The sequence below is a fragment of the Colias eurytheme genome, chromosome 16 (assembly GCF_061535395.1).
Source record: "Colias eurytheme isolate Ceu_HAF_F1 chromosome 16, ilColEury1 Martin Lab GWU primary, whole genome shotgun sequence".
Classification (NCBI taxonomy): Eukaryota; Metazoa; Arthropoda; class Insecta; order Lepidoptera; family Pieridae; genus Colias; species Colias eurytheme.
The window spans coordinates 9,969,711-9,995,815 of record NC_142995.1 but is presented as its reverse complement, the minus strand read 5'-3'; the positions used below and the strand labels follow the sequence as shown (position 1 = coordinate 9,995,815).

Below are 26,105 nucleotides of genomic sequence, written 5' to 3'. Positions count from 1 at the left end.
ATCAGAATAAAGTAACAGACAACCTTGAGTATTTATTGTAAACCTTCATAGTTCAGTCTGTTAACATTGGCAACAATATCCAAAGTTTGATTAGAACGAAGCATTATTATTCAGAATATATTCCACTAAAAAGATAACGGAGTAAAGAGACGATATCCTCGCTAGTACAAGCGCTGACTAAATTTTGATTTATGATCGGAGATCGCCATGTCAGTCCTTTGGCTAGGAAGAATTTATCGTGGCTCCGAGCGCAGTGGACAGACAAAAAGCTGAGCCAAGTATATGTAAATGATATTAAACTGTTGCAAGCGGAGATTTAATAAATTCACATTACATGGCGGAGGTTCTTCGAAACACGTTCAAGTAATATCATAGAAGGACTCGCAAAAGGCAGCGCAGAATAAACCGAATCCTTACTTTTAATTTATTCTCTTTCCGCGGCTGGACGTCATTTCATTTTGCGTTAAAACAACACGTTTATGCTTTTATTCCTCCGCCGGGACTATAAAAGATATTTTCGTCGGACTACCCCCGCCGCCCGGGGTCGGCTGGAAGTTAATCCGTAATTTGTTTGGCTTTCTTAAACAGTTAGTTATTTAAAGTTTCGGACGGGTCCAGAGAGGCGATAAGCGAACAAACTTGTCTCATTTGCTTTGAATTTAAGTGAATTACGCTCTGTTTAATGCCAAAGTATTAAGGTGCTTCGGATCTCGCTCCCGAATCGAGAGTTTCCAAAACTTTGAATTATAATACGGAATTGCCGAGTGGTAATAAAGACTGTCTGTTGTTTATGTACGCTATCAAATGGAGATAGCACCGGCTCTACATCCCGGGCTTAAGTTAGTGTCATTGTTTTGTAACTTACAAGTCTAAGCGACATTTCACAACAACGCTCCGCTTTAACATTCATGAATATCATTAAACATCCCTCTCTTGTTTTGAATATTGTGAACCTCTTTCCAAACGAACTTTGCCGGAGTTTTGTTTACGCTTATTGCTTTTTGGGCGACTTTGCGACTTATTATATCACACGATAGTGTCGAGTTGTTCTCTCGGGACAGTTAAAAGAACAATCCTATGTTCGGTGGCAATAAGTATCTGCTCGAACGATTCCCGGGCGATTTGAAGACCCGATTGCAGGCGACATGCAAAGTGTCGTATTTAAAAAGAAAGAAGGAATGGAATAAGCAAACAAAAGAGTTGGCTCGGAGCGCTCCTCGACTCCATTGAAACAAGTTTTCCCTATATATTATTAAGTTGTGCTTGAGTTAGTAGTGAGTTTTAAAGTCACTATCGATACGACTTGCTAGACCGCGAAACAGCCTGAAATACTTGGCAAGACATGTCTATTTGTAAAATAAACTGGGCAACAGTTTGTCGTATATTTGGGAGCTTTTTTATCGTACTGCTTTCTAGTGCTTGCATTATTAGGTAGATAAATAAAGATTTCATCGAAATGTTTTTTTTTTATTATTTATCGTTTGCTAGAACTAATAAATTTATTTTACAGTTATTTTCTTGTCTATAAAATGAATGTCAACTGCATTTTATAGCCTTTTTAACGACTACGCTGAATGGAAGACAATATACTAGGGCACTATACAATTAAATGTAATAAAACAGATGTCTGCCGATTGTCTGTCTGTTAATTTGTTCGCCCATCACGTAAAATCTTAACGGATTTCGATAAAACTCAGCACACCGGTAGACCACATCCTGTAGAAACTATAGATTATTTTATACGTCAATTATAAGGTATTCCCAAGGCCAGTCGAGCAAGCTCTCGACCTGAAATACGAGCTTAGAAATAATTACAAAACCGGGCTTACCCGAAATATTTGAGCCACTTTTATAATTATGAAAACTTAAGGGATCCATAAACCTTTGCGAAATAATGAGTAATTGCCGTTAAATATGGAGTTAATAAAACTGTACGAGAGTTCTACCGTAGAGGGTCAACAAATTGGCAGTTCCACTGATATTTGCAATTCCCGACCCTCGGGGACAATTTTGACAAATAGTTGTTGGACTAATAAATTTCCATTGAAACCCTGTAACTTGGAGTTTCAAATTGGTACATTTGAGATGACTGTAACGTAATTAGTCGTTACTTTAGTGCGATTATGTCTGGTAGCTCCCTTGCGCATTCGTATGTTTGGACTTTAATCAATCCCCTTGAGTATTCGCAAATGAAGATAGATGGTTGAATTATCTTTACGCGTTATCAACTGGTTTTATTAATATACTGTGGTACTAAGTTCAAGGAAAAATGTTTTGCCTTTGAAATTGTTAACGTGTTTGCGTTTGCATGTAGATTGCACCAATTAACATAGTTACATGAATATTAGGAAGCTGGTACATTATTACAATTATCAATTCTAAAATTGAGATCACCGAATTTATTATTAACTTCAATTGCTTCAGCAATATTGAAAAAAAATTACTTTATTTGTTTTCTTTTTTAGACGTTGTTATTTTGATTTTATAGAACACTGACAAAAATTTATTGTTTGTTTTTGGTACTATGTATTTCTAATCATAGCTCCTTCCTATTGTCTATCAGATAAAAAATATGCTGTAACAGAAATAATGACACTATAATTATCAACAATGTAATTCACATCAAATTCTCATTAATCATTGTGACGGTGAAAAAAAATATTCAACAATTTCACCATACACAGTAAATTACAGACCAGTATATCAAATGCTTTACGTACTGTACCTAATTATTAAGATTAAATCTGCTCGTGGCGTGATCCCTTATGCAAATTAATTCTTGCCTTTTTTCTTGACCGCTATCGCAGTTTTAAAGCCTTGATTTTATAATTAACAGTGTGAAATCGGAGTCAACATTGTATTGGGTGTATGTTTTGGTACCATGTAATACGTTTTTGTCAGAAAACACACCTTTTATTCCAGCTTCACTAGATAATTTTGCACATTTTAGAGCATTTAAAAATGTTTTGATAATTTTAATGAGTCTGAATTCAATTAGTCTCTTTCAGTCTCTTTAATTTGAAAATTTAAAAAGGTTACAAAGCATTCGCGTCTATAGATGACGTTATACAAAAAATGTTTCGGCGTCTATGTTTTGATATTTGTACGTCGAAAATTCCACGATTCTGATATAGCTACTCGACATTCAATGGGGTTGCATGTCGGAAAATTGTGAGCAAAAACTTCGCTGCGACGTTCATCGAGAATTTACGGACGTTCAACCTCAACGAGGATGAGCTGCAAAAATTTTTAGCGAAGGAAAATTTAATATTTTATACGGACGGTGGCTGGCTATGAAATCGCAGAGTTTGATGAACCAATTTTCAGACAGACGCCGAAACTAGGAACCTTGTTATCAGGAGCTTAGTTACATGATTATTTAAAGAGCCAATCTGTCTTCGTGGTTCAAGTTTGGACTTTTCTGGCTCTTCTTGTAAATAGGTTACTACATTATTTATACTTTTATCAAATTCTGGGAGTAAGTACCTACGCTAGAGTATCTTATTTAGGGTTCGTTTTCTTACGTTAATTAGTTTCTTTTAGTGGTATGCCCGACTGAATATTGAATTTTCACGTCTTTGTACTTAAGTAAAAATATAATTATAACGAAATTGTTAATTGTATTTCTATAAAGTTCATAAACATTTAGTGAAAAGTGCAAAAAATTATTAATTTTTGACATTTCAATCAAGAAGTTGATTTCTCTGGGTAAAATAAGAAATATACACTCGAAAAACACCCGTACTTTCGCAGACGGCTAGAAGTTCCAGAAATTGGCTTAGTACGCAAATATTTAGTCATACAAAGCCATAATCGTATTCACCTGCCGGCTAACATAAATCTCCTGTACTCGCTAAATGTGTTTCGGAGTTATGCGTACACGAGTCTGGTAACTAGGTTTATTTGTAATTGCTTTGATGTAAGATATTAATGCTTTTGGGGTAAATTTTCTTCATCTTATGGTGGAATGAATTCATAAGCTCTTGTAAAATCTATTAGATTTATGGAGTCTTCGAGTTTTTCGTTTTTAATCAAACTCTAAAATATATGGGTTTTGATTGTATTGTACCAATGTACCTAAACTTAGAATCTTGATTATTTTATTTATGACTAGCTTTCCGCCCGCTTTGTCTAAATCCTAATAAATTATATACTAAAACCTTCCTATTCAATCATCTATCTATCTATTAAAAAAACCACATCAAAATCCGTTGCGTACTTATAAAGATAAGCATACTTAGGGACAGAGAAAGCGACTTTGTTTTATACTATGTAGTGAAGTTTGTTTTCATACCTATAAATATCTTGATTCAAATAATATGAAAAAGTTTTAAACTTTCACACTAGGTACCTATAAAATAAGCTATCGTAAAAAGTCACAAAATTAAGGCTGCAGTCGTTAAAATTCACATTAAGTCCATCAACAATGTACTGAATGGCTCTTACCATAAAGCCATTTATAACATACATGTATGTTGACCCGTAGCTGCTTGCTATTGGAAATTCTACGCACTTAACAACTTATAATGATTTATTCCTTGCTAGTACAGGCTTCGCTTTAGCATTCTTTATATCCTAGCACTTTAAATGAGATTTTATTATGTACTCAGAACATACTTGGAAAATTATTCATCTGGGCTTATGGCTTTAGTATTCATCTAAATATATATAAATCTCGTGTCACAATGTTTGTCCTCAATGGACTCCTTAACCACTTAACCGATTATAATAAAATTCGCACACTATGTGCAGTTCGATCCAACTTGAGAGATAGGATAGTTTAAACATGTAGGTACCACGGGCGAAGCCGGGGCGGACCGCTAGTAATTAATTACAAAATAAGGGATTGGTTTCACGTATTTTTAGAAACAAAACTTCATTTAAGTTAACTAAATAACAAATAACTACTTACAAGTAACAAAACAATTTTAACTGATATAAAACTAACAGTATGTTTTATTCAAAAGAAAATTACGTAAATACGAACAATTAAAAATTCAAAACGTTAAAGTTAAATGTCTGCTCGTTTTCAAAAGGAAAACTCCTTTTTGCGAGTTTGAAGTTACGAATCTTAATGTCTCAGCATAATGATAATGTAGATTGTGTTCTGGAGTTACATAGAAATGGTTTAGTTTTGATATTTTAGAGAGATTCTAGAGAGACAATTGAAACGATAGTTATTTAAACAAAGCTTATAATAAAATTAAACATGCTTGCTTAGTATATTATATTTTGTTATAGATATTTCGTTTGGAAACGTTCATTATTAACTTATTCTGTACTTGAAAATTTCCTATAACTTTCTATAATATTGTATGAAAATTATATTAGGTATATAAAGTATTGATTTTAATACCTAATCCATACATAATAATTTACAACAAAATACCAACAAAAATAAAATAAATATACTAAGCTTTTATGACACGAATAAAATCTCTATGTCTCGGTATGAGACGGTGGACGCACTCATAAAAGACAGACGGACTGCATTACCTTTTTATATGTACATAAAATTGAAAATAAATATATACATCGGGGAATGGCTTTGAGATTCAAATCTGGATTGTTCATTTTTGAAATGTTTTGTTTGGAAGTAGATTTTTATGTGAAGTGCTTTTAGCGTGTTTGAAACTCTGATGTAGATAAATATACTATGTATACAATAAAAATATATGTATGTATATAAATATACTTTGTTTTTAGTTTAGTAGAAATGAAAAGAGTTACTTGTTATTTTTTTTACTCACTATTTAATTTTATTATTAAGTCTATAACCTAACGTATAATTTAATAATCAGTAGAAAGAGATTTTACAAACCTTTTTCATAAAGTTATTACAATATTAATAACTATCATCGATAAAAATTACCACAAAAAAACCCCCTCATTATAATTAATACAATTCATTTCCGTACATGATCGCTTTTCCGTGAAAATCCTATCAAAACCGTAACAGCAAACCTTGAACTTTCGCGACACTAAGGTCATACATACACTGGATTCAATAAGCATTGTGTTGTGAATAAAAACTGCTTATCAAGCGAACGTGATTTGTAAGTAAATATAAAACAGATGTGTTTGCATGTCTGTATGTTAGTCTATGGTAACAGAGTAGCTAGTGTTTTAAGGTTGGAATAGAGATTTAGTTGAATAGTAATTAAACATTGTGTATATGATCAAATTTTACCTTTTTTTGCTTTGATTTAAAGCTCAACAAAATAGGATAATATTCAAAAAGTACTTCATCAACAATTTTCAAAATTCTTCGCCAATGAAATAGACTGTTACTGACCTCACAATTGTTTTACATTTTCGAAGCAATACCTTAGCTAGAAATATACAAAATCATATTATTCCTGAATAACACAGACTAAAAAAAAGATATGTGGCACTCGGGGACTGCCGCGGTAAAGCTATTGCATAGCATGCATTCAAGCCACACCTCCGTGTCCGTCGGAGTGGGGAGCGTGAGGTTTTTTCGTTACGGAATTTCTGAATTCGGTCCCCGCGCTCAAGGCCCGCGATAGAAGCTATGCAATAGCTTAAAAATATATTGCAAAAAATCTTAAAAATATAATAATGGTAAGAAGTAATCTACTATATATAAAACACATCTGTTTCACATACTCTATGACAACCTTCGTTACTCGCTCGCATACATTACAATACAGGAAATCACGAACTGGTCCACAAGTCGATTTATCTTCTAAATTCATATATTCTACCGTAATGATATTTTGCATCCGACATGTATGGTGTTTATTTGGTGAAACGTGTGTGATTTTCTATAAATAATAAATTAGTTTAATGTAATTGAGTTTAATTTAAAATAATTTATTTATACTAATTTTATGAAGCTGAAGATTGTTTGTTTGGTTCAATGAATCTCAGGAACTACGGGTCTGACTTGAATAATTCCATCTATAGGCTATATAAAATCATCAAGCAAAGACCAATAGGAGTGGAGTAATGCGTGTAAAACCGCAGGGGCCAGGGCATAACTAGTTATGGATATAAATGTCATTAATTTATTGTCATAATCATAAGAAAAAAGTATTTACTTCAATATGAATGTAAAATAAACTAACTAATAATTCTTTTATTTATTTTCAGGTAACTGCCGCAACAATATACTACTTTTGGTTAAATATGTTCAATTAATCAAAACAGTAGACAGTTTTCGGTAGAACTTTTGTGGTAAGAAAGTTACGAGCGAAATCTACAAGGCAGTTAACGTATTTGGTAAGCGCTGGCAATGGTTAAAAAGTCCAAGATTCAATTTTAATTGAACGTAAAATGTATTTTATATATGAATATTTTTAAATTAACGTTTATCTTAATATGAGTCATGTGTTATATTATTAAATATGTACCTATCTACATATTTTAAGCTATTGCATAGCTTCTATCGCGGGCCTTGAGCGCGGGGACCGAATCCAGAAATTGCGTAACGAAAAACCTCACGCTCCCCACTCCGACGGGCACGGAGGTGTGGCTTGAAGGCATAGCATGCAATAGCTTTACCGCGGCAGTCCCCGAGTGCCACACGTCTTTTTTTTCTTTTCGTCACTTTTATAGGTATAAAAATAACGTCAAGAAAACTCTACTTACCTTTAAATAAAACAGTAGTAAACTCAATATAATAATAATTTAAAAGACTAACATTTTACTTTTAAGTTATCGAGTTTCCAATGGCACATATTGGAGTTGAAAAAGTTTGTCTGTTTGTTTAAAATTTTCCATCGCAGCACTGTTAACTTGCTTTCTTTCTGTATCCAATTTGTAACAAGTTTCAACTTAATAACATAATAGTACATGTTTTAAACGTATAAACATTAAACAGTTGTTTTGAGTTGATTGTTTTTTTATGTATCTTTAGATTACTAATGTTTTAAAGAAATGTTTGTTTGCTTATACGCCCTAATATCAGGAACCACGTGTCCGATTTGAAAAAATGTTTCACAGTTTATCGAAGATGGCTATAGGCTTTATTAAAGGAGCAATGCGGGTAAAACCGCGTAGCACAGCTAGTAAATGATACATAGATAAATTTTTCTCCTTTCATTGTTAAAAAAATCTCTGTTTTTTTACAATATTTTTCACATGTTTCTAATTCTATTAAAATAGTATTACCCACAGCGATTTCACTGCATGTTACAATCAAAAGCTGTTGCACACTCTCCCCTTCAAACGAGTTGCATGACCTAGTGCAAACCAGACCTAAGCACTAATTTACTTATCTATCTGAATTATAATTATAGTTTTACTTTCCCGGTTTAATGTTATAGTGGAAAATGTAAATAAGCGAGGTAAAAACTTTTTAGTAACATATTACAAGCTAATGCAACCAATTTATAGGTTACATTTTAACATCAACATTTTTTTTTTACATTTAACATTTTTACATGTTAACATCTCGATCATGATTTAAACTGTATAACTTATTTAGAAATAATTAAGGCTGCTTCTTAGAATTTTAACTTTTTTTTTAAATATCTTAAGCACACATTTTCATGGCTCTTGATAAAAGAACAAAATCTCAGTGATTTTGTTTATAACAAATGCTTTGTGGGATTTTTCTTTACCAAAAAAAAGAACACAAAAAAACTTCGAATTTATAACAACAATTGCTAATAACAAACATGACCGTTACAGTTGTAATATGTATATCAATTTAAAACAAAAAATGTACTTTCGACCTTCATTTCACCTCCACAAACTACAAAACGAGCTATTATTTGTGGTTTTTAACAAAAAACCAAGTATCATTACCGACTAGAACGTGATTCGAAATAGGTACGTACCGTCAGCAAAAAAACGAATTTATTGTTAAATTGAGACGAATGGATATATTAATCAATTTGATTGATGTTATGTGATACATAATATATTACATGTTTTTAAACAGACTAAATTGAATAAACCCATGAATCGGTTAAGTACTTATTGGTATTAACCCTAAGCAAAATTTTATTGTGAATCAAATATAAATATATATATATATGAATGAAAGAAATGGAACTCAAAATGTAGTATATTTTTTTTTTTAATATACGAAGGGATATGAAATCATATCTTTCTGATGTTATTAAAAACTTTAAGAAATACTTTTATTACATATTTCTTAATTTACTAAGCATAAAGAAAGAAGAGAAAATAATTTAAATACCTAATGAAATATAAAATTCATTATATTTTTTTGCTATCCGTACACAATTTTGATACCGACCCAAATCATAAAAATGATAGTTATAAAATATATATGCTATTATTAAAAAAGTGCTCTAGGCGATGGCCTTGTAACAAAGATATTTGACTTACTGATCTCTTTATATTATATAGTTAACTTTGAGTTACGTAATTTTAAAGTTATCCATACTTTATGAATGCGAACATGTTTCTGTCTGTTAAATTTCCACATTTGAACTGATGAACCGATTTTGATGAGTTTTTGGGTAAAGATAGATTTTGATTAGATAGAAACTGGTACATACATAATATATAGTTTTTATAATCGAAGATTTTTAGTTTACATGGTGTTGTATAATGAAGCCATTTATTATTTAAATATTTATATTACACATACAATTAATTAAAAATCTAGTAATTGTATTAAAGTACTAGTTGCTCTCCGCGGTTTCGTCCGCCTGGCTCCGCTCCTGTTGGTCTTAGCGTGATGATAGCCTATAGCCGTCCTCGATGAATGGGCTACCTATCTAACACCGACAGAATTTTTCAAATCGGACCAGTAGTTCCTGAGATTAGCGAGTTCAAACAAACAAACTCTTCAGCTTTATAATATTAAATTAATATTATAGTAAGCATTACTCAGCCTAGTTATAATAAATTAATTTAGCCTTTCCCGATATTAAAAACACGTGTCACTATTTATTCAAACCACGAGTTAGCGACATCAACAAACAATATAGAGCATTTGCATAAAAACATACATACATACATATATACATAAGAAAACGATTTACATTCTTAACATGTAGAATAGACATGTACAAGTAACTGTGACCCTTGATAAAACCTTTTTATTTTTAATATTTTTTTATTGTTTTCTTTTCGTGCAAAACTGCTGAATGATTTTGGCTGTTACTTAATATTTAGATAGATATATTCGATATCGATAGATTTACCTAATGCCTATAGAAATAAAAGAGGTTTGAAAAACAAAGAAAAACTATAAAATATAATACAAAATAGCATGCTTGCTTATATCCACCAAAAAGCAGCCTTTTCATAAAAAGCGATCTCTACCAGACATGATTGTCAAAGTATATATATATATGTATATACAAAACAAACAACTACTAATATTAATAGCTATCTAAAAACAATATTATTTTAACTCTATAATCTTATATATAAAATTCTCGTGTCACAATGTTAGTCTGCATACTCCTCCGAAACGAGTGGACCGATTCTCATGAAATTTTCGGTGCATATCGGGTAAGTCTGAGAATCGGCCAACATCTATTTTTCATATGTACCACGGGCGAAGCCGGGGCGGACCGCTAGTATTATAATACATATCAAATATACAGTTTGAATAAAACATGATACGGCTTGAGCTGTTACCGAGAGCCATTGAATTCGGAGCCTAAGGCTTATAGATGACACCCTGTATATAGACTGGCTATGTGATCTGAATTTATTATGTTTTAAATTAATACTAATTGGTTACTAAAAATCATATTAAAATGATGTTTTTAGTAATTGGCTGAAATTTGGATTAAAAATAGTAGAAAATTTTTGTGGTTGGGATCGCGGGTAAAACCGCGGGGCATATAACATCTTTATTATTTTTAAAATGTAACTGATATTGTTCAAACTGGAGAAGGCTGTAATTTTTCTACAATATAATACCTAAATAATGTGGTTTTAGTTCACTATTGACAATGTTTTAGCAAAAATATTTGATAGGTTTTGTGATACATGACTGCTAAAACCACTAAAATCCTAACTATTATATTACGAAATTAATTGAAAATCTGTTTTAATTGATACGTCTATTTATTGTACACACACAAATTCGTACAATCAATCAATATTATGTACGCAATAATGTACTCTATTACCCAAGTAATAAGAATGATTTTCGCGTGTGGTTTGAGGTGTAATAGAAATGATTTGTGTGTACAATTTTGTTTGTGGTTACGTTTGATAATCTCATTAGTTAGGTATAGTTATGTACCGTATAGTGGTTAGTGTTTTATTAGAGGGGTGTGGGTTCGATTCTCAAGCTTGTAAATAATTTATACACTTTACCTTCTTAGGTATGGGTAAAAAATTACAAGGTAATAGATTCTTTCATAGTACTTAGCTGAAGAGTTAGTTTGAACGCGCTAATCTCAGGAACTACTGGTCCGATTTGAAAATTCTTTCAGTTTAAGATGGCCCATTTATAATGTATCATCATACTAAGACCAACAGTAGAGAATCACTTCGGGTAAAACTTTGGGTTACAGCTAGTATCAAATAACTTGACAGCTCAGTCAGTATTTACAGATATATTTTTACAGGCCATAAACAAGCATAAAATTATTTATATGCAGCCATTAAATCGTTAGAATAAGGCGTGGTCAATATTAGAAATCCAAATATACATCAAGACCTTAGATTCAAAAAAGGTAAACAAAATGCCCCTGATCCCATCCGAAAATCGGCAGCGCGTAGCTCCGCTTAACCTTACTCGCTCTATGAACAATGAACGCCCAGTATGATATAATTACAGCATTAACGTTGTTAACCAACAGAGCGTAAAAAGGGTGTTTACAGCTACTAATTATGATTTTAACACTTAAAAACTAATTAGGCATCTTATGGTCTAGAATGTAGATAACAAGTCTATTATATATATATATATATATATATATATATATATATATATATATATATATATATATATATATATATACTTTTCTGTTTTTATTGTAATCCTTAGTTATTTATACGTAGTTTTTAATTATTATGATTGATAGTGTTAAAGTTATGAATTTATGTACCTAGTGTTATATTCAAGGTAATCTAAAAACTACTGTATCATAAAAAATGAATTATTATTTCGTTTAAATATTTTATGCACTAAATTTAATAAAAATCCAACCAGGTTTTTTGTTTAAAATTACAAACGGACGTACAGTTTTTCGTCTTAATTATATATGATTAGTAAAAATATCTAAATATAAATATAACTCAAAGGTCTAACTGACTGACATAGTGATCTATCAACGCACAGCCCAAACCACTGAACGGTTCGGGCTGAAATTTGGCATGCAGGTAGATGTTAGGACGTAGGCATCCGCTAAAAAAGGATTTCGATCAATTCTACACCCAAGGGGAAAAATAGGGGATGAAAGTACCATGAAAATTTATCTTTTCCACGCAGAGAAGCTACGGGCAACACTTAGTTTCTTATCAAACCTAAAACTAATAAGTATATTAAATTTATTAAACAAACATAAGGATTATAATTATATAGGCTTGTGAAATATAAATCGTGACCTAAACCTACCACGCCCGTGCAAAGGAGGAAGTCATTAAATATGAATTGAAATGCGTTTCCAATCTATAATTATATGAGATTTTATTTATCATCTGTGCGTCTGTTTCGTATTCTCATTGTATTATTTATTGACTTATTTATAAAGAGATTACGTTAGTTTTAAGAATCTAATTGTTTTATTTATTTATTTATTCAAATTAAATACACACAACAGGCTACGATCTTGCCGGGTCCATAGGCGCCACATCAATTTTACGAGCAGATCGCAACCCAACAAAATGTGTACAATTACAATACTACAATGGGATACAGCTTAAAGTTATCTAAAGCGTATTACAATAAATTCATATTTTTGTTTGTTGCCCTAGTCTATTATCCTCTAACTTTTGCAATATTAATCTTTGACAATCACTACATACTATAAAACAAAGTCGTTTTCTCTGTCTCTATATCCCTATGTATGCTTAAATCTTTAAAACTATTCAACGTATTTTGATGCGGTTATTTTAATAGATAGAGTGGTTCTCGAGGAAGGTTTAAGTATATAATTTATTAGGTTTTAGACAAAGCGTGCGATGCCGCGGGCGGAAAGTAGTTAATAATAAATGTATGTAACAGTCTTCCAATGTATTTGGCTAGGATTTATAAGTTTGGAAAGCCCGAAGTTTGAACTGACATGGTCAAAGGCTGGCGACGTACGATAAACCTTATTGTTAGCGTAACTTCCTTTAAAATGGTCACTTCTGCCCTATATCCTATTCATATAATAAATGCGAAAGTTTGTGAGGATGAATGTTTTTTACTCCTTCACGCAAATACGACTGAACGGATTACAATAAAATTTGGTATGTAGGCAGCTGAAGACCCAGGATAAGACATTGGCTACTTTTTATCCCGGAAATCCCACAGGAACGAGAACTATGCGAGTTTTTTTTAAAAACGCGGGTGAAATCGCGAGCAGAAACCAGCTAGTCCTGTATATATCAAGGCTACGATCATGATTTGTACAAACACCCAAAACAAAAGCTACCGTACCCAGCGTTATCTCAAAGACAATTTAAATTTAGTGTTAAACGCGTAATACCTCTTTTGAATGAGTAAAATATTAATGGAGATGTTGACAATCCCCATTCCTTGACAAAGACCCGATTAGACCCATTGTATGGGTACAGATGAGCACCATTGTTCGTGGGTAATGACAATAGTCCAAATGAAACTTTTCGGGACCTTTCCAAGACTTATTGACAATGGCTATTGAAATTATCAAAAAGAGGACTTCATTTCGAGTGGATGTCAATTTTTAAGGGATTAACGTGGTAACGTGTAGCTTTGTACAAGTAGGAAGCTAGAAATTATCAAGGTGCGCTAATATGTATTTGACTTAGTTATAAGGCAAATTATTATTAAACGGCAACATTTTAAAATATTTGGTTTTTCAAACAGAATATTGTTGCCTATTATCAATTCCATTTTCTAAACATCTCACTGACCAGTTTATTATTTTTGTGTTATTATTTAAATATAAATAGGGCAATGTTCATCGTTTCCCATAGCAACGGAGAAGGTTTTCGATATGGGGTACGGAACCCTCGAAAAATATCCAGTTTCCGCTTGACCGGAGATTTTATTAAAGTTCAACCTTATTACTGAAGCAATTTGATCGGTCCGTTGAAAATAAAGAATGAAATTTAGTCGCCATCTTGCAATATTGACTCGGATTTCAGTCGGATTGTTTGTGTGAAATTATAAGAATTCACATTAATATTATTGACTGTTTATCGCCCGTGGCGACGTCTAGTTTATTATATTATTTCTGGAAGTGAGGATAAATTTTTGTATTGGATTTCAAATATTGTATAGTACGATTTATTAATTACTAGCTTTCCGCCCGCGGCTTCGCCTGCTTTGTCTAAAATCTAATAAATTATATACTAAAACCTTCCTCGAGAACCACTCTATCTATTAAAAAAACCGCATCAAAATCCATTGCGTAGTTTTAAAGATTTAAGCATACATAGGGACAGAGAAAGCGACTTTGTTTTATACTATGTAGTGATGTATTTTCAACTGTTTGCAGTTTTGTCACTAGTAGACAGGCTAATCTAATCTAAAAACTGTAATTCCTGAATGTATAATACTGACGTGAAATCTTAGCAGACGTAATGGAAGTATTTTCAAGCTAATTCGTACATTGTTGTTTTAACATCGCATAAATTACTAGACCGGTGTTATTGTATTTTATCTGCGTCGTAAATGTGATTATTAGTTTTATGAACATTTGTGTTGAGAAATATAATTATTTACTGTTATAATGATTTAGATGGTGAAAGAAATCAATGAAGAATATAAATGGGCGCTAAAAATATCGTTATGAAATAGTAAAACGATTAAATTTATTTATATTATGCTTATTTACATATGTCATGTTTAACAAATCAGTGACAAGCACAACTAGTTCATAAATAATAACATTGGTCATTTTTATGTTATTTTATGTAATTATCTATATATAAATTATTTGAACAGCTTCCGTATGTTTATTAAAGTATAACTCATGAAACCATACGTTAAAATAATTAATTTTATTAATTACGAGTCGTTAAATTTGGAATTTTTAGTATCGAGTAAATAATTTTGTTAAAATAGCGAAATGGCTTAGTGGTTATGAGTGGTAATTAAATATCGCAGGTTCGATTACGAATTAAGGAATTTTATCAATTTGTTTTTGCACTATGAATAGGTACTTTATTTAAAAAAAGATTTTGAAACTGAAACTCAAACATTTCTTTATTTAATTAGACTTCTTCTAGAAGCACTCTTGAATCGTTATTAGGTGCATATTTTTAACATTTACCACGGATTCGGAAAGCAGAACATGAATATATTCTACATGAATTTTGACTGGTTTTAAATCCGTTAGAAACTATAGGAACAAGTTAATATTTAACGCAATATATAAAATAATATTAAAGCAACAGCCATTAGATAGTAAGTGTCTTGGGAAGGACTTTCAAGGATTTTCACATCGGCTGTGATCTAGGCAAATCTAGGCTATATTTTATGCTAATTTTGTAGAATGTATGCAACTCCCACTTGACCTTTTTTAATATTCCTTTACCTAATTTAGAATTGTACTTCTCTGTTAATTATAATTTAATTGTAATTGATGTTAACATATTGAATTTGAAAATACAAAGAATATTCCATACTGTAGGTACCTAATGCTTTAGGTAATTTAATTTAGACTAGCAATATACGAACATGGCTTTAAATATGTAACCCCATAAATTAGTTTAGTAAGTAGTTCTATAAGACTCAAAGTAAACAAATAAAATTTTACTATGCCAATAGGCCACTTAAAATTTTACAAAACTTTAAAACTGTAGCAATTTTTAGCACGTCTGGAACACAGCTCAAAACACACACGTATCGAAGCGTTTCCTTTTAGGAAGTTGTTATAAATCATCTTTAAAAAACCTTATCGCGGCCTCGGAGTCGCGAAACGGCCGGAATTGAAAAATAAACGTGCTCGAAACACGGAAACCGATGGAGTCGCCTCAGCAATTATTTACGGGTGTGGCAATGGGGAGTCAACTCCTTTGATGGCTATAAATTTTATAGAAAAGAAAAAATTCTGGTCTTCGCGGGTAAGGCAGAAGACGTGGGTTCGAATCCTGCCACGGAATCGAATTCGAGAGCTGCTGTACCTACTGTTATGAACAGAATATAGGTCTAGATGAGTCTTAGATCATTAGACAATATGATTACCTTCTTCTATAGTTTAATTAAGAATGTCTTTTTCTATTGATTTTTATTCATGCTTAATTTAAAGCTCGAACGAAGTGAATATTTGAATATTGTAATAGCTACTACCTGTTTAGTAAATAAAATAACAGAAGCGATAAAACAAACCTTTCTTATATCTTCATGTCATAAACAATCGGCACTCAAAGCACTAATCTATGTATGTACTAGCTCGGCTCCTGTTGATCTTAGCATGATGATATATAGCCTATAGCATTCCTCGATAAATGGGCTATCTAACACCGAAATAATTTTTCAAATCGGACCAGTAGTTCCTGAGATTAGCGCGTTCAAACAAACAAACTCTTCAGCTTTATAATATTAGTATAGATGCATATGCAATAATACAATTAATGTGTCAAATTTCTATAATTCTCTCAGCATCTTATCGTTGCGACATGATCAGTTAGTACCTAGTAACTCAGTGGCTCGAATAAATTGGCACACAAGTGAATTAAATCTTAATTTACTGAAGATTGAGTATTCACACTCATTTCGCAATCGGCCGTGTGCTCACATATTATAATGGACCTTGAATCCTACGTCGTAAGCTTTATATTGCCTTATAATAAGCAAAAGGTTAATATTGAACCGTAATCTATACTATTGTGTTGCGTTTTGAAATACTCGGTAATTGAATTAAATGTCATGGGATATGCTTTGAATTTTTAAATCTGTCGTGATTTGCATTGGATGTTTCGGTAAGGAGATAATAAAAATCATCATTCATATTACATCGGAAGAAAATATATTTGTTAATTTATTCAAATAATGATAATAAATTAATAAGGTAACAGAGCAATATCAGAGCTTTCACAATTAATTTCAATTTTTTTAAAAGGCAGTCACTTCGCTATCGCATTGTATAATTTTCAAAATAAGATATTATGTTGATCAATATAAAAATTAAAAATATTAGATGTATCTTCTAATATTTCATCATAGCTAAAATTATCATTATCATTAGTTAAAATTAATACATTCGAAAAGTCAGTTCATGTCAAAAAGAATTTCCCTTTGAACCCTTCCTAAATGCAGCTTACGGTATCGATAATATACAACCAAATCTAGCTAAAAAGCCTTCAATACGGAGTTCAGGAAGTGTTATGCCCTTGTGCGTGCGCGCATGTGTTGCCTAAAATAGAAGGTTGTACCGCCATCGGCGTTTGATTAGGTTCCCTAACAGAATATTAGGTTTTCCTTGAGTTAAACTTGAAACCCATGGTAGGAACTAGTTCCCACTTCCTTGAAGGATATGGGATTGTCACGATACTGCTATTGTACCTAAAATCTTATAAAATTGGCTATAAATGCCATAAACGCTAAATACATATACATATTTGGTTTTGAAGAAAAATATTAAGGTAGCAAACAAATAAATAATACTAGAATAGCACAATTAATAAATGTAAAATCAATAAAGAACTCCAATACACACTTAGATTCTCAAGACGATTAATATAATTGTTAACTATCGAATGACATTGAAAGGGAAAGCCTAGATTAATACCAGACTCTAACCTCAAGTATTTGGAGCCTCGCCTCCGTCTAATTTCCCTCTGATAAGAGATAATGAGCACAACGACCTCCCAATTACAACGCAAAACCTACTCCGTGACAAGGTCTTGTAGAATATATATAATTTTAAAATTATGTAAATGTACCTGAGCCGTTCATTTTAGAAGGCCTTGGGTTAGCACCGTTTCTCTTAACCTCTATTTCATGCCAATCCCATATATTTTTCTTGTAATGTCAAAAATAGTTTATAGTACGCTTCAAGGCATGGTGATTAAGCAACCAACATTTTTATCGCTGCTCAAATTATCAACAATTGTGAAGTATTTCGAGTTTTATACACAGTCGTTTGCTTCCTAGATCATGCTATTTAACATTCACTGCACATTCATAAAGTTCCAGATTGATTGCTAGATAAAATTATAACAAGTCGTCTAGAATAAAAAATTATATTATCTTTTTGCAGCATGCATAATGTCATCTACATAAGGATAAATATAAATGTGAAGAAAAGATTACAGTCCTGTATCAAAATTACGAATGTTTAGTGTATGCAAACGTAATATTAAACCCTAATAAAAGCCTATTATAACAGCATAATCGTATAATAACGCTAAATGCGAGCTAAATTACAAAGTCAACCCGTAATCACCAGCAAATGTAAAGAAAAATAAAAGAAACGAAAACAACTTTGAAGCATTGAAAAATTTAAAAGCACTCACAAATTATATGTCCGCTAGAAATCAAGTAATTTTCCCGTCGTAGAAAATTGTCAATTTACTCGCAAATAGTTTCTTATCGCTTTACAAAATATAACTTCATTTGTAACCTTTATAAGCCCTGAGTTTTTTATGTTCTTTTTATTCTGCTGTCCCTTTGCTATCCCCTTTTATGACTTTCAGCTTTGAATGAAAATTGTTTTTATTTTATCCTAGTTATTTTCTTTGAAAGCGTTTCTTTAAGCTTGAATATAGAACGTTAAATTAAATATTTTTATTCACAGATTTCAAACTGATTTAACATTTTATTAAGCGAGTGATTAATTGCTTCTAAATTAAAGTTTAACGAAACAGGATTGTTACCTGTCGACGGTTCGCCTTACCAAATACAGAAATCGTGATCCTACAAAACCGAACATATAGGTTAGAGTGGTTCCAAAAAACAGTTTAGTTCACCTTGAAAGTCGCAGTGGGCGTACCAAACTTGATTTAGTCGCCATCTGACAAACCCTTTTTTTGTCCTGAATATAAATAAGACGAGCAAAAAATATAAAGTCGAGTGAGATTTTTTCCCCTCGTCGTTTCCACTGGGACTAGGCCGAGTTTAGCGAAAGTAAGATTTGAATAATAAAACAGATATTCGCTTATGTTCAAGTGCGGTGTTGTTTTTGTTCCTCCGCGAAGATAATATCGTAAAGTTTTCCATGCCACGAAATATGCTTTGAAATTACGCGTTCCTGACGTAAGAGAAAAATGATCAACAATAATCCCTCATATCGTCATATCGGAGCGTCCTCAACGCTTCCTATACGATTTGATAATGACTTCCTGCGTCCTTTAATATCCTCGTTAGGCGATTCGATTCAATGTTTTATAACATTCGATTGAGACGCGGAAGCGAATAAGAGCACTTCACATTACATTTACGCACCAGATAATTTGAAATAGAAATAAAATTGGGTCACGCGTAACATGCACCATTCGTGAAATCGAATTATCCAATTACACATTCGATTGGTGTGTTATATAAAATTTTCCAGCGGTCCATTACAATTTATTACGTTTAGACTTGTTTGTAATAATAGTAATAATTCCTATGATAACAATATCATTAATAGTAAGGACGCAAACTTAATGGTACCACTTCATGCATACTAATTCGGTAGCCAGCTCTTTGCCAGCGCTCGCCAGATCGGACATGCCTGAAATAATAATCACGTTCTCTACATTTTAACTGATAACACCGATTTTCTGTTTCAACCATAAATCTACTTAATAGATTCCACTTCGACCATTAATTTAGGGAACCTTTTACGTTATTAATAGTTTCTTTCTTTGTTCGCAGACGAAAAAGAACAATCCGAACCACATCAAGAGGCCGATGAACGCATTCATGGTCTGGTCGCAGATTGAGCGCAGAAAAATATGCGAGCAAACACCGGACATGCACAACGCGGAAATATCCAAAAATCTCGGCCGCGTTTGGAAAACTTTGAACGATGAAGAGAGGCAACCCTTCATCGACGAGGCGGAGAGACTCAGGCAGCTCCATATGCGAGAGTACCCTGACTACAAGTACAGGCCACGCAAGAAGACTGCGAAACCGGCGCAGAGGAACGGCGGTGTCACTAAGCAGAAGCGCAAACAACGTGCCGATACGAATAACAACAGAGGCGTGGCCAGACGGCGATCGCGGCCCACTCCTCCCAGCGTCCCGATGATGCCCATAGAGACGCCCGCACCGCCAGCTCTGCCCGCATCTCCTGCTGGCTCGCCAGATTCTCCCGAATCAGCTTGCTTGTACGATGACAATTCCCGTCGCGAGCAGACTGACTTAACGGACCTGTACTCCATCACGGACCTCCTCCGCCTGCCCGCAGACTGCGAGGTCGACCTGGACGTGCTCACGGACATGGAGTCCTTCGAGACGGCGTCGTCTTCCTCGGGCTCGCACTTCGAGTTCTCCTGCACGCCGGACGTGTCTGACATGCTGAGCGAGATCGGCGTGACGAGCGCCTGGGACGAGACCGCGTTCTCGTCGTACCTCACGTCGTCTTAGAGCGGTGTAGGGTCGCCTCGGCCGCTGGCCGGTACCACTGATCTCATTTTCGAGCCGCCACACGGGGGCCGACGACGCGGCGACCGCTCGCCGCCCCGCCTAGAGAGTGCCTACATCCAATTGACGTGTCGACATTTGGATTCAATGTACAAAGTTATTTAATAAGGTTTCGAGTGTGTTTAGTTCGCCGATCGGCCACGTGGCCGATTCACCTTGGTTCTCTCGGTTTATCGTTTAGTTTAGAAAGTTAAGCCGGCGTCCTGGAAAGGCGAGGTCGGATCTGGTTAATATAGGCTGTGAGTTGGTTCTTTTAAACCGTTGCTTTCGTTGATTTTTCAAATTTATCGGGGTGATTTCCAAACGGCACGTCTCAGACGCATCTCAGTAAATAATCCGTCTTACTCTCCGTCGCCTGGTTAGCAAGCCGCGGAGCTTGCATCGCCGCACGCTCGCACCGCGTTGTCGCGTCCGTTTATTCTATAAGTGTACATTACTCGAGTTGGCTTCTTTATAGTAAGTTTGCAACCCTCGCTCCCTTACTTTATTTTATAACTTTTACCCTGTAGACAATTTTTATTTACGTTAACTAAACATGTATAATTCGTAATAGAAAATTAAACTAGTTTGTAGTCATCTTCTCTTGCGTTCGTACGTAAGTTCACTTATATTTTGATGCACATAGATGATAGTTGGATTATGATTTACTGGCGGAAGCTGATCGGAATGTCATTGGTAAGAATTTCGGAGTGCGGGATTTCGAGTAAGCTATTTTTGGGAAGGGCCCTTGCCGTGTTCGCATTTTGCAAAGAGCCACGCGCGTACCACTTTTGTCGGTTATCTTTTTTACCGTTGCGCGCGTGACTCCTTCCAAACCTTTCGTTGGACGCACGGCACGGGGAGCGTAGGTTCGAGTCTGTATGTCTCGCTATATATACGTTAGGTTGCTTAAGATAAGGTTTCTACGTACGATGGTAAGGTATAATGTAAAGTTACGACGGCACCTCAGGATCGATGCTAAGGGACACTTCAACTTTCTCCTTGATTTCTTTAGTCTTCATGCTTCACAAAGTCTATAGAAAGATACATATCAATGAAGGGAACGTACTGTATCGCGGGACGGTTATGGTCAAACGAACAAAACTATAGCTCGTTTTCACTCAAATATTTTGCTGTTTCATACTCTGTGATTTACTTTACGGAATTTCTAAATTATAAGGATATATAGTGGAGACTGATATCGCATAGATTAGTTTTAGCAGCGCTAGCTTCTCGAACTTTTTTTATTTTTAGAACTGGGCATAACTCTAATGGTAAAACAAGACATATTTTTGATATTTTGCTTCTCTGTGGCAATCGGGCTTGTAATTACGAACATAGCTACATTTTCAACCCAGCCCGACTCGATTACCACAGCAAAGCGCTCAACAAAACTATTTGTATTTTCATAAACTGTCAATTCATTGAAAATCATGTCAGTTATTTGCGTACTATTTACAAATTAGCCTCTCTCGTTTTAAGATATTTGTAAACTCGGTGTAAACTTTACTTCAGATAACGAATCCATATTTGTAGATAATCTGTGTCCCTCATATAAAATAAGGGATCCGTTGTGCTCTATTAATAAAAAACAAAATGCTTTACTTATACTATTATATTCTTATAAACATATTGTAAAAACTTCGTGTACTTAGTGAGTGTCTACGAAATCCAATTATTTTTAAAGATGCATAAAACGTGTTATCTATACATTATTTGTATTGCAAATCTGTAATTTATACTATCTACTGTGTGTTGTAGGGCAATATGATATATTATATATACAATCGATACTTTATAAAAGATAAAAAAATAAATTCGTGCCTAAGAAAAATTTCGATTTCAAATGTATATTTTAGTGATGCTCAAATTTATCTTTATAAGCGAGTAGATGTAGTTGCTGTTATATCGATGTGAAATTATTAACACTTAGATTTTCAATTGCCAGGTTTGCATTTTGTATGGTTTGCTTTTAAACGTTACGATAACGAATTCTACCAATTGCAATGTCTACATGTTCAGTTGTATCTATTTTATGTTAAACGTCTGATCAATTTTTCAGTATGTACTGCACACTATTTCAATATATTCACATTCACGTTTTGTATGCTTTATTTGACGAGTATTTGAAACTTGGACAATAAAATTTTACTTCTGTATAAGTTTGGAACAGACTTACGAGAATGTTCGTGCGAGTACGTTCTGAATACACCTTAGCTTTACCACTGTCGTTTATTTTTATGGCTTCTTACATGCTAAATTTTGCTTTCACTGCATATTTGGATTCAACGACTCAAAGCAATAAACTTATAGTGACGAGAACGCTCAAATAAGTGTAAAATCTTCTCTCTGGTTTAAATTACAGCACATGGATTAAACTTTATTACCACTTTCGAGTTCTTGCAATGCGTGATTGTAATTTCGATTCGAGAGAAGATTATTAATGAACCCCTGAGTATTTTTAAAACAACATCGAATTTAATGTATGTAGCGCTTGTTGAGGTTCAATATTTGGACTTATCAGGGTTTGATGTTTCGTTTAAAAATTTAGATTGTAAACGTTGTTCGCCGTCGTCGGTGTAAGTTGTCCCACGTGTGTTTTCTTTGCTTGAATATAGGCTTCTTATCTTAGTAGCCTTTGTCTTTTCAAATATGTAAATGTAATAAATGTAAATAAGTATTAAAATTGTTTATATTGAAAAAGTCAAAATAAAGCGACACTGTGAGAAATATTAGATTATAAATATATGCGTCTCAAAGAAATAAAATATCATAGAGGACGTAGTATTTGTTGTAGTTTCGTAATATAAAGTATCTTTATGAAAGAAATTGTTGTGGTCTTCAAAAGCTATCTCTATATTTCATTTACTCTTTCTTAGAACTTCTTTCACTTTTCTAAAACTCTCATTCTCATTGGTTTATTTTATTATGAATCTTAAACGAGACATTGTTTTTACTTTGCTGAAAACAATAAATATTTTCTTTCTGAAATCAAAATAATAAATCGACCGATAAGAGAATGAAAGATTTGTTTTCCTCTTGTATCAATGTAATCACGAAATAAACGTGAGTGTAGAATCAAAATATAAGGTCATTGTAAAAATATAAGCTTGTACTATTATCATGTATATTAATAGGTCTTTTAAATTCGTTTTAAAAATGTTAGTGATTTATTCACAGAACTGAAAAAAAAGGTTGAAATTATTCTCGTTATGTTGTTTGTGAAATTTGAACAATTATATTACTTGTATCATATGTATGTATTGTTGATTTTATGGATAAGCGTCTTCTATAAGGTTTATAATCTTTTCCACTTTGAGACACAACGAACTTCAGCTTTCTGTTAGCACTTACTTAATTATAATTGGTGTCTATAACTATAATTCGTAAACAATTTTAACCAATTAATATTAATGAATAAGACAACAAACTGTAGCGTTTGCGTATTACCGTATTAAGGATCTTGTTGATGTAGCTGTGTCATAAATATTGGTATTATAAATAATGATAATGATATTATATAAAAAACAAAATTCGCACAATGAAGTCAAGGAACTAACGTAGGTGTAACAATAATAATAATTAATATAAAAGTAAAAATAAACATTGTAAGCGTGATAGTGTTTCGTTCCATGTTTTCTGATGTAGTCCTCTAGGTGTCCCCTTGTATGGAACTATTTGTACCCAATGTACTAAACGCATACACACGTCAAACTTTTCAGCGTTTGTATGTTTTAGTACACAGCAACAAAGCTTATAATTTTAGACATATTCCATTCATTTCCACTGTAAATAAATTTTAATTTAAACGAAAATTTTATAAAAAAATGGTCCATTAAACTTTATCACGTAACTTTAAGGTAGTTGGTTAGCCGCATACGTATACCTTTGGAATAGTGTGTGCTTAAACTGTAAAGCGCATAATGCCAAACGAATTTCTATTTTCGAAGCTAAAAAGCATGGCTTTAATGATTGGACTGAAGTTTTGATTTGACAGTCATTTCTGTAGTTCTGTATTGTAAATAGCTTATTGTGAGGCCACACTAGACTCGCTCGTGTGAAGTTTTCTAGTCTAGAAGTATTCGGGCAGATATTTGTGTTCATTTAGACGTTCTGTAGCAGTCGCTTCGGATCAACTTACGGTGGCCTTTCCATGATTGATACCTGATTTTTATTAGATTGTTTTTCAATTGATACCAAAAATAATTGATGCTGTTAGACACCGTTACCGATGGATCTCTATATTAAGTAGCACTATGGCTTTCGGCAGACCAAATAACTCTGTTTTCGATAACATTGGTTCTAAAATGTATATAATGTGATGTGATGTAGATGCTTTGAACCGATTCAAGCCCGAGTGGGTATTTTCATTGAGCAAGCAGACATTCGTTCTTGTAAGGATAAGTTGAGGAGCCGCGGTTCCTCGTCGGTGTATAAATTATTATCTTATATTTCTAAGATACTATTATTGCATATAATGTACGTAGTTTTTTAAAATGTTAAGTATGAAGTAACATTACTGTAGTAGTAAGGCAAACGTGTACATTTTGTATCGTACTTTGTTTCAATAATGAATATATATTATTATATGGTAAAAATAAATCATCCAGTTTTTAAACCGGCATTTTATTTTACTACCCTTTTTTTAATAATAAAGACAACAGACTCTTTTTTTTTTTTTTCTTATGAAAAATATAATGGTGAGGTTTAAATTTAAATTTCACAAGTTACAAGTTGTAAGCAAATGGAGCTATATTCATTGACCTATACTTATACATATAACTTAAAATCCTCTGTGCTCCTAAAGTGAAAGAATCATTAATTCCTGGGTTCGATTCCCGGTTTACTATTGGCAATAAACTTAATGAACCAATACAGATGATATACTATTTACTAGTCAAACAACAAGAAAAGAAAACAGATTTTTTTGTCTTATATCTTACATAAAATGGTGTGGTTTAAATTTTCATTTCACAAATTACAAGTTGAAATAAATGGAGCTATATTCATTGACATAAGTACCAACAAATACAACTCAAAATCCTGTATGCTCCTAAAGTAAAAGAATCATTAGACCCTGGGTTCGATTCCCGGTTTACTATAGGTATAATGAATCAATACAGATGATGAACTACTTACTAGTCTAGTTGTAAATAAATGGAGCCATATTCATTGACATAACCTGTATCTTATATAACTGAAAATGCTCTATGCTCCTGAAGTAAAAGAATCAGTTCCTGGGTTCGATTCCCGGTATAAACTGGGCATTATAAAACTTAATGAATCAATACAGATGATAAACTACTTATCTTTAAAGAAAATGATTTTATGAGTTTCTTACATAAAATGAAACTAGATATATATACTTCATACACATAATATGCATAGACATGCGCCACCTATTGATCAAATTATGAATTACTAGGTCGAGTACGTATACGCACTTAATTTTCTG

The 26,105-nt window shown here is 33.0% G+C and overlaps 1 protein-coding gene across 1 annotated transcript in view; it reads left to right on the top strand.

Annotated features, from left to right (window-relative positions):
* LOC149902036 (uncharacterized) overlaps positions 1-25,268 on the top strand; it is an 82,813-nt gene extending 57,545 nt beyond the window's left edge. The window contains exon 2 of the mRNA XM_090111103.1: positions 19,901-25,268. Within this exon, the coding sequence (XP_089967229.1) occupies positions 19,901-20,614 (714 nt within the window). The 3' untranslated portion in view covers positions 20,615-25,268. The remainder of the gene's footprint in view (positions 1-19,900) is intronic.
* Positions 25,269-26,105: the final 837 nt, after the last annotated feature.